General features: G+C 41.7%; 1 protein-coding gene across 2 annotated transcripts; it reads left to right on the forward strand.

Moving 5' to 3' along the window:
- Positions 1-204: 204 nt before the first annotated feature.
- LOC147606090 (dehydrogenase/reductase SDR family member FEY-like) lies at positions 205-10,233 on the forward strand. 2 transcript variants are annotated; one of them, XM_086792734.1, is made up of 6 exons: positions 205-461; positions 1,083-1,203; positions 9,044-9,142; positions 9,300-9,392; positions 9,529-9,601; positions 9,702-10,233. In XM_086792734.1, exons 1-6 carry the CDS (start codon positions 211-213, stop codon positions 9,941-9,943), a joined length of 879 nt encoding a protein of 292 aa, XP_086648860.1. In that variant the 5' UTR covers positions 205-210; the 3' UTR covers positions 9,944-10,233. The 2 variants fall into 2 exon arrangements, with proteins under 2 accessions (XP_086648860.1, XP_086648861.1); XM_086792735.1 differs by lacking the exon at positions 9,529-9,601.
- Positions 10,234-10,777: the final 544 nt, after the last annotated feature.

Raw genomic sequence — 10,777 nt, forward strand, 5'->3', positions numbered from 1 at the left:
CACGTGTGAAAGGCCCAGCTAACGACATGCGCGGTGTAGTGAGGAGTGAGTGCATGTGTGAGGGCCTACCTAATGGCAAATGTGGCCAGATAGCGTGCATGATCTGGCTTACAAGGTGTGAAAGAGCGTAAGGTGGGTCTCATGTGAAAAGACTGCACCATGAGCCCGAATGGGCCAGCCTTCACTATGCATAAGTGGGTTCCCACAAAAATGGCACATATTATGAACAGCAGCACCAAAGGACCCAATTCACACGTGTTGGCTGATTGCTGTGAGGCTTCTGAGAGAACAGCAATGGGCTGGCTGGACTGGGCCTGTGCCTGCTTCCACATCACTACAGAGACCCTCCTGCAGCGAATCTACACGTGCCACCTGCCCCAGCGCCTTCCCGTGGCTGTGCTCACCGACTTCACCTGCATCATCACCGGTGCCACCAGCGGAATCGGTCTCGAAACTGCAAAGTGAGTATAAAAATTAAATAAATTAAAGAGATTATTAGATTCAAGATTATTTTCCTTGCATTTTGTATAATGTCCTGTATCAAGCACACCATTAAAAAAAAACAAAACAAAATAAAAAGATTTATTCACTTCTGGCTTTTTTTTTTTGGGAGATGTTACTCTATTGTTTTTGTAAAAAATAATTTTACTTCTACTGTTTTTTTTTTTTTGGGGGGGGGGAAGTAAATGCGCTGATCTTGTCAAAAATAAATTTAGTCCGCTGGTTTGTCAGAGATTCTTCTATTTTTGAAAATAGAACGTACTTATCTTTTGATTGTTCAAGAATTTCTCGCATTTTGCAAAAAATGAACTCTTTTTTTTTGGGGGGGGGGGGGGAATGACATACGGATTATTGAGAAATAAGTCCACTTTTAACCTATCTGCTCCAAATCAGCTGCAACTTTTTATTATGAAAAAAATCCCATTTTTTATTTTAAATCAAGAGTGGCCTTGAAGCTGCTAATTAAGCCACCCTATAACTTTAGTTTTTGTGCATGGAAAAAGAAGAAGTGCCTTTTTGGTCTAGAAAATTATAGCAGATATGTCTGCTTCTCATGAGTTGCTCTTGTTTATTCTTTTCAGACAACTGGCTGAAGCTGGTGCTCATGTCGTGTTAGCATGCCGCAATACTATGGCGGCACAAGCGTTGGTGCATAAATGGCAAAAGGAGCGTGACCATTTTTCTGGTCCACTTGATATGGAGGTAAATAATATTACATCATCCTCTAATAATGTGTGATCACAGAAGTTGTACGACTCCCTGTACTCAGCTTCGCAAGTAGATGTGGCAATGGGGGGTTCCTTTTTGCTCAACCAAGATATGCATGAACTGCCAAGGAAAAAAACAATTCCCACTGGTGAATTGCCTGGTATCATAATCACCATCCCAATCTGAATCACTGTATGCATAAAGCTGCAAGCTGCCTCCAGTGGGATAGAACAAACAAAGATCCAGGGTACTTTGAAGATAACGGAAAATGCGTTTGACTGCTTGCCAATGCTTTGTGCCTGGGCTGTGCATGTGCCATGAATTTGCTCAATAGAGACACCCCAAAAGATATGTCAGGCCTCGTGTTACACAAGTAAATGAGGCATCCCATTGCCTGGCTGCAAATGTCGGCCTCAAAAGGCTCACCAATATCATGCATAGTAAGCCGTACACCTGGTTCTACTGGAGTAGAAATTGGCTTACATTCTTCCATGTGAAACCTTTTTAGCAAACTTTTTATATACTTAGTTTGTTGCATAACAATGCCATTATCACTATGCATAAATTGGATGCCCAGATAGTAGTGTAAAGGTCCCAAATCTGACATATCAAATTCAGCTTTCAAATCAGTCTTGATCTTTTCTAGTCCCTGTTATGAGCATGTCATCTACATACAAGATGACATTGAGAATATCTGCACCAGTTTTCTTCACATACAATGTGCTTTCAGCTGGACTATTCACATAACCCTGGCTGGTTAGATGAGCACGTATTTTTTCATACCAAGCTCTTGGAGCTTGCTTTAACCTATACAATGCTTTGTGTAACCTGCATACTTTATGTTCCTCGCCAGGAACTACAAAACCAATGGGCTGATTTACATATACTTCCTCTTGGAAATTCCCATTTAAGAATGCGGTTTTGATGTCCAATTGATGTACTTTCCATCCTTTATGTGCAGCCAATGCAATCACTGATTGGATTGTAGTCATCCTTGAAGTAGGAGCAAAAGTCTCCTCATAATCTATTCCCTTTTTTTGAGAATAACCTTTAGCCACACGTCTTGCTTTGTATCTATCAACGGTACCATCAGTGTAAAGCTTTTATAGCTTTATTAACATGATTAAGACTTAATTAACAAACATAAGACAAATGCTGATAGAAAGATTGAGTTGTTTGCATTGAGAGAGGGGCCTTTCTTAAATAGAGGCCGAAAGGGTACAAGTGAAGAGACACATCCCTGGGAAGGGGGGTGGCTCTTGAGTCAATGGTTATGTCCTTTGGACTTAGGGGTGTGCCTTTTAATGAATAGACATGTCCTTTGATAGTGACCCATGTGTAAGGGTGTGACCCTTCACAGGTGTCCTTTCAGTTAATAAGGGATTAGTGAGTAATTAAGGAGAGATTAAGAGAGTTAGTCACAATCGTGACATTCCCTCCCACTTAAAATAAGACTCTGGCTAAGAAGAGATGGTTGTCTTTGAAAGAATTCCCGAAGAAGTTCTGGATATTCCTGTAAGTCTTCATCACTTTGCCAAGTAGAGTCGGAATCATCAAGATCTCTCCATTTAACCAAAAATTCTGTAGTGAGTTTATGTCGTGTTTCTTTCTGTCTGACATCAAGAATTATCTTTGAAATTAAGAGTATGTGTTCATCTTCGATTTTTGGAACATAATCCAAATGATCTAAAACTAGAAAATCACCGTCCACAAACGTCTTGAGCCAAGAAATGTGGAAAGTTGGATGAATTCTATCCCAAGAAGGTGGTAACTCCAACTTGTAATTGAGAGGTGAGTTCTTCTTAATAATACGAAAGGGTCCATAATAATAGTACAAATCATTTGAGAATTGGAGTGTCATCTTTTAAGGCCATCTATGGATAGCGAGTGTACCAATGGCGATCAATAAAGAAGAGGTTACAAATCAAAATGCAAAGAATAAGGCTCAAATGATGAAAACACTTCTACAACAATCCAAGGACAATTTAAAGCTTGCTTAACGGAGTATGAAGCAATACCATAGGAGATTTGTGGAGCTCAAAGAAGCGGATTGGGTGCTTTTATACATTCCCGAATCAAGATATGCATCTCTCAAGGGTAATACCAACACCAAATTGGCTCATAGATATTATGGTCCATACAAAGTGCAGAGAAGAGTGGGGCAAGTGACTTACAAGTTGATGCTACCGGCAACTACATGTATGCATGATGTGTTCCAAGTCTCTCAATTGAAATAATAATACCAAGTCTCCTTCTTGAAATTCAATGTGACGACGACGCTTATTAGCTGTGCGTTGATATTGCTCTTGGACGCTAATCATCTTATTCTTAATCTGTAACAGAATATCTTGCATTTCCTGAATGAGGTGGTCTGCTAAAGCCACTTTATGTTGAAGAACAAAGTTGGCAGGAATAAGGAGAGTATGGCCATAAGCTGCTTGAAAAGGGGTCATTCCAATAGCTGAATGATAAGAATTATTATAAGCAAATTCTACCAAAGGTAAATATTCTTCCCATAAGGCTAATCGAGAGTGCCTTTAGAAGAATGTGGCAATGAAGTGATAAAATCCATACTAACACTTTTTCAGTGTTCATTGGGAACTGGAAGTGGTTGAAGAAGACCAGCTGGAACTTGTCTGCTAGCTTTCATACGTTGGCACGAGAGACACGTTGTAACAAACTTAATAACATCTTGCTTCATTTGAGGCCAATAGTATGTAGCTGTCAAAAGACGATAAGTCTTGTTGATGCCTGGGTGTGCAGCATAAGTGACCTCGTGATGTTCTTTCACCAATACTCTGCGAACATGAGTATCACGAGGTACACAAATACGGTCTTGATAATATAATAAACCATCCACTATTGTATATTCGCCATAAATCTTTAAGTCGGAAGGAGTTGCATTCTGAGAATTGAGAATTCGAAATGCATTTCCAAAATCACGATTTGTTGAATAACGGTCCTTGAAACTTTGAGGTATATCCATTTCAACTGTAGAAATAGCCAAGACCGAAGCTGATAGCATACGACTGAGGGCATCCACAACCACATTGGAAAGACCAGGAACATACTCAATTGTCATATGAAAATTGGCTAAGAATTCGACCCAACGTGCTTGCCTAGCATTCATAACTGGCTGCGTGAAGATATATTTCAAAGAATGATGATCTGTTTTTACCATTGAATCCGCACCAAGGAGATAATGTTTCCATGCACGATAGGCATGAACAATAGCTAAAAATTCCTTGTCATATACCGGGTATCGTCCTTGAATTGCAGAGTGCTTATGACTGTCAAACGCAATGGCACGTCCTTGTTGCATTAAGACGGCACCAGTGGCAATATCAGAAGCATCTGTGTAAACATCAAAGGGAAGAGTAGGGTCTGGAATATCCATGATAGGAGTTGTTGTCAAAGCTGTCTTTAAATTTGCAAAAGCTTGTGTTGCGGCTTCAGTCCATTGAAATGCAGGAGCGGACTTTAAAAGTTCAGTAAGAGGAGCAGCTATTTCGGAAAATCGATGAACCTTTGTGTGATAGAAGTTGGCAAGTCCCAGAAAAGAACGAACATCATGGATGTTTGTGGGAGTTGGCCAATTGACAATAACGTGTATTTTCTTTGGATCCACGGAAATTCCATCTGCTGAAACAACATGTCCAAGGTATTCCAAGGATGTCTCGAAGAATTCACTTTTGCCTGGATTAATATAAAGAGCATTGTCTCGAAGCACCTGGAAAACGATCTTAAGATGTGCCTTGTGTTCTTCCATATTACGACTGAACACCAGGATGTCGTCAAGATAAATAATGACGAACGTGTTGAAAAAGATCATTCATCAGACTCATAAATGTTGCAGGGGCATTGGTTTACCCGAATGGCATGATACTTATTCTTGATAGTTAACTTATTAAGGGCACGATAGTTGATGCAAAGACGCATAGACTTATCCTTCTTTTTCACCAAAAGCATTGGAGCTCCAAAAGGGCTTTTACTTGGTCGAATATGTCCTTTCTCCAAAAGTTCAGTAAGTTGTCGCTGTATCTCCTGAGATTCTGTAAAAGAAACTCGATATGGAGCACGAGTAGGTGGAGCACTGCCAGGAAGAATATCAATAGCATGGTCGACGAGGTGGGAGGACCGCAGGAAGCTCTTGAGAAAAAAGATCCAAGTATGGAGCAAAGAAAGGTTGCCTGAGATACATCACCTTTGTATCTATGTCCTCGGGAGGGTCGTTTGCTGAATAGACCATTAAAAGTGTTGAGGAACAACCACTCTTGCGAACCCACCGTTTCACTTGAAGAGCTGAAAGGGTTGGTGTAGAAGGTTGGTCTCTGATTCCTTCGAGAGCCACAAGCATATCATTTTGAGCAAATTGTATAGAATGGTTTCGGAAACTGATCAGGGGATCATATTGATACAACCATTCTTGACCAAGGATCATATCATAATGTGTCAAATTAATGACTTCGAAATCCAATTTGTCACGATAGTGCTGAATTCGAAAGGAGAGGTGTTTGACAATGGTGTTACACGAGGATGTGGAACCATCGGCAAGCTCTACTTCATAAACAATAGTACTTGGAGAAGTCCGAATCTTCAATCTTTGAGTCAAGGTGGTTCCCACAAAATTATGAGAACATCCACTGTCAATGAGCACCTGAATAGGGTGACTGGAAATAAAACCTTGAAGAACCAAAACCTGAGTAGACCACTGAGGCAACGGTGAAGAGGCAGTTTGTGCTGTAGCAGTAGCGGTAATTATTGAAGCATGTGCAATAGCATGGTGATTAAGTGCACGCTTTCCTTTGTCAGCAACTAGGGGTTTCTCCGCAGAAATGGGGGGTTCAGCATTAGAATTCTGTCGATGGGTTGGTCTTTTGGGACACTCAAACCAACGATGAGGTCCATTACAAATTGTGCACAATCCTGTCTTTTGTTGATCCCGTCCAGAAGGAACAGTAGAAGGACGAGGATTGCGAGATTGGTCACGTCTTTGGTCCTGTCCATGATCCGAACTACGTGGTTGGAAGGAGTTAGAATGTCGGAACCAAAAAGAGGACGATCCTTCTGATCGGCGAGGTTGTTGAGAATTATTCCATTGAGGATTAGGCCGGGAGGTAGAAGAGCCAGATGACTCTCTGCGACTATCTCGGCTCATACGAGATCCATTGGCTTTCTGAAAGTCATTAGCTCGACCGGAAGAGGTGGAATTTCGAGAATTAATGTCTGCAACACGCTCGGCATATCGTATGGCATCGGCAAGATCGACAGGGTTATATTTCTGGACATCGGCACGCAGTGTGGGGTTAAGCCCTTCAACGAAGGCATGAAGTTTGTCCGCTGAGGACAAAGAATCAATCTCCAGTATCAAGTTGGTGAAGTGGGAGATATAAGAGGCCAAGGAACCAGTTTGGTCCAAATGGCGTAAGCGAGTACGGGCTTGGAAATTCGCATTGGTAGGTATGAACTGCTTACGGAGGACCCGCTCGAATTTTTCCCACGTTGTAACCGTTTTGCCAGAGTGCTGTCGTCGTTGCCACCATAATAAAGCAGTGTCTTTGAGGAGGGATACCGCAAAAGTCACCTTTTTGGAGTCAGAAAGGGTCATGGATTCAAAGTATAATTGCAGTTTGTAGAGCCATTGGTCTAAGATGCGCTTATTGCGCTGACCACCATAAGAGTCAGGGGGTTTAATTTCCAATTTCTTTGTTTTACTGGCTTGTAAAAGACGATAAAGAGTTTTAAGGTCGTCGCCTTCTACCTCAGAAGGAATGACGTCTTCGTCTGCTGGTACTGTTGCTGAAACATCTGCTGCTGGTACGGAACTTGTGTTGGAGTGGCGATCCGTGTGGAGCTGCTGGATTTGAGAGGCCAAGGATGCCATAGACTCCTGGAGTTGCTGTTGGAACTGTTGTTGGAGTTGCTGCAAAGCTGACTGCCATTCCGGAGGGGCTGATATGTCAACAGGTTCTTCCAATGTGAGCCTTGATGGAATGCAGGATGCATATGTGGTTCCATTGATGGACATTCATATGGGAAGGAGTTACTACCTGTCATGAAAGGAAATTAAATCGAAATTCAGATGGCCTAAGACTAGGGTCCAAGCAAGAGATAATGCCTTTGAGTCACCTAGTCCATGGTCAAGGTGCTAAAATGGAACTATCCCTTCATACAGGGTATGGAGGATAGTTTGCAGGGTACAAGGTGTGCCATGTGTGAGGGTTTAAACTCTAGAAAGAGGGTCAGCCCAAGATCAACAACCACCATTCTAGGCACATAAACAATTGACGTAGAGGTGAGAATGACTGCATAGAAGAGTGGATGTATGCATGAAGTTTTCAACCAAAGGTAGTGAGGTTTGACAGTGGGCACCAGCTATCCCTTGTGGACGTGAGATGTTGGGCTATATTTTTGTCCCCGAAAATATATCTAGGGATGCCAGTTAATAATGGGGAATGCACATGCGTGTCAAATAAGGACACGTACCAAGTGTATGGAAGCAGGCAATCAAGGATAGTCAACTCGTCATCACTAGGCAAATGATTGTATGGGTGTGTGTTTGCACATTAGTTTGTACTAGAACTATAAGTATTTGTACTATGGGTTGAGCAACCTTAGGAGTGTGCAAGAAGGTACTGTGGAATTTAAGCATGAATAAGATCATGGACAAGGGTGGCAAACGCCAAGGAGTGTGAAAGGCAAAGTGGCCAAGGGCCAATCATTATGAGTTAAGGTGGACAAGGAGTCAAAAGGGAGAGGGACCAAAGTGGTGACCAATGCCAAAAAGGTTGTGAAATTTGGTGGAGGCTCACGTGATATCGGAAGTGCCTCTCTCCCTTTTATGAAGGGAGAGGGGGGGGTGGCGGGGGTGGGTGGGTTGAAGTTGATTTTCACGAATTGTGAGTGCTTGTACTTCGATTCGCTTGCATTTTGAGTTATCAATGGATTCCACAATCTATTGGGAGTAGTTTTCAGGCTGAGTTTGTGTTCAATTGAATGGATTAGTGATAGCCATGGATTCTTGATGCTGATTTGTTGTTTGTTGAGTATTTCTTGTGAGCGAGTGAGTGATTTTGGAAGGCAAAAATTCGGGTACACACTTGTCAGACCCCATGCCTAAAGTAGTCTGCTGTTGAGTTGGCCCCAACCACATGTTGTTGACCTTTGTGCCACTGAAGTGTTGCACAAATATGTAGTAGTGACTAATTCCTATGTAGCTGCCCCTTCCAGGACGTCCCAACAGTCTTCCAGGATGGTGCTCCATTTGCCCACTCCACTTGATATAACGGTTAACCTGACCCAATCCATTTCACATTCTGGCCTGCCCATATGTGATGCAAGCCTTATTTTGTGGGTGTTCTTTCCTCATCAAGAAAACCGCCTATTACATGGCAAAGTGAAGGGCCAATCTCTTAGGCCATTTGGACTCTCTATAATGTTTTTTTTTCGTAATGGTTGGTTGATTAGATTACGAAAATGTAATACAAAGCAAAGGTCACATGACCAGCTATACAAACATGTACATAGAGGCTGTCAGACCACACACACTAAAAGGCCACATGAGTCATGCCCACTGTACAAAGAGCATGTAACCAGGGGTCAGCTTGTGCCCTGGTGATAACATGTGCATCGATCAAAGAAGAAACTTGCCAAAGCAACAGACCACGAACGCGCTGGACTCTCTATAATGTTTCTCTCTCTCTCTCTCTCTCTCTCTCTCTCTTTCTGTCTCTTCATGTTTTTGATGTCTGGATTGTGTTTCACTTGCTTTTACTGGAAAAGTCAAGACATATTCCAGCCTTATGTGGATATATTGTCATGTTTTCATATCTAGATGCAATGTTTTGGAGCTGTAGATCCAAATGATTTAAACAGTACATCTGGGAGAAAGTACAGCAGTATTGCTGCGTACTCCGGAAGCAAGCTTGCCCAGGTTTGAACACTTAAATGTCTAGTCTTTTGCATTTGAAGGAAAACACTACTGATTTTGTACTTTGTTTGAAAATATGACTGGGAAGTGTACACATGAAAACTAAAATTACTCTCTTGGTTTTTCTTTTCGGGGGGTGGGGGATATATACATGGACCAGATTTATTTTAGCAGCGTTCTTGAGAATAAGCTTCCCAATGAGTCTGGCATTCATATAATTTGTGTCAACCCTGGGATTGTGAAAACAAATGTGGTATGTCAATCGCTTCCTCCAATATAATTTGCTAGCAGTATTCATTCAATCAATGCAAGTCTATTGGCCAATCAATTACCAAGTTGTGGGAGAGGTCCCTGCTTTCAAACTCCCTTATCTTATAGCTTGAATGCAGACAAGGACGCTACCCAAACTTGTGCAAGCAATATATCATCTCATAGGATTCTTCTCTTTGAGCTCTCTTGAAGGTGTGAGATCTGATTGTAATTGTAGCTTTCCACAAGTCAGGGGCAAGCACACATGCATAATTGACAAAAAATTTTCCCTGATTTTATGAAATTGATCTAGGGGCAAGGAGTGTACTCTATTGTGCTACGGATCCACAAGTGCTGGAATATGCAGATGCCTTACGAGCCGAAGCATGGCCAATGTGTTCTTATTACTCATCAGAGTGCAAGCCAACTGCTGCTACTAGGCAAGCTCAGAATGCGGGCGTGGCTTTCAAAGTATGGGAGAAGACTAGGGAAGTTATTGGACTTTCAGGTGAGCTTGTGGAGAAGCTACTTGGAGGCGAAGACGTCACTTCCTAATAAAGGAAAGACTTGTTCCATTAACAAGTGGTAATTAGAGCAAGAAAATGCCTGGTATGCCAGTACAGATGGATGGTGAAACGGTTGTTGGCTGCTGCTTTGTTTACAAGTGTTCAAAAGATGGCTATTTTGTGTAGTTTTGAATGTGCCGATTGGATGTAACAAGTTCCTGTCATATAGTCTGTGGGCTTTGCTATTAACTGCTCTGTATGGTAAGCACTGGTATATCTATCTTAATGAATACAAAGTTAATTGCCTTAAAATTTTGGAAGAAACAAGATTGTTCACTACCTGACAGCTTTCTTGTAGATGTTATTTGTCAGACAATTGTTTTTTTTTTTTTTCTTGGGGGGGGGGGGGGGTGAGGTCTTTTGACAGAGTAAGCCTCCATAGCAAAAAGAACACCACAAGGTTAAAGAGTAGTAAGTGGTTGTCTTACCTGTGGCCTTGATACAACTTGCTGGCACATGGGCCTGTATGCTGGAAATCTCATTGTATTGAGCCTTCCTCAATTATTGCACTGTATTTATAATCTTCAAATTTTTTTGTGGTTTTTTGCTTTTCTTGTTGGTGCTCCTCTATCAGTCCTAGCAGCTTAAGATCCAGTGAAATTCATGAAAAACAAGGCCTCATTTTATAAAGCAAATGAGTGTGTTTGGGTTAAGTTTGGAGTACTGTATTGAACAATGTTCCTTATGCAAGCACCTTACTACATTATCATGATTTAATAGGGATAGCAGCAAGAACTTTGATCTTCTTGAGTGGAAAGCATGCTTGGTATTGATGGAGGAGATGTACATGAGTTGATATCTTATGGCATTCATTCTAGATCGG

The sequence above is a fragment of the Cibotium barometz genome, chromosome 58, assembly GCF_041138505.1.
Source record: "Cibotium barometz isolate CiBa-2024 chromosome 58, ASM4113850v1, whole genome shotgun sequence".
Lineage (NCBI taxonomy): Eukaryota > Viridiplantae > Streptophyta > Polypodiopsida > Cyatheales > Cibotiaceae > Cibotium > Cibotium barometz.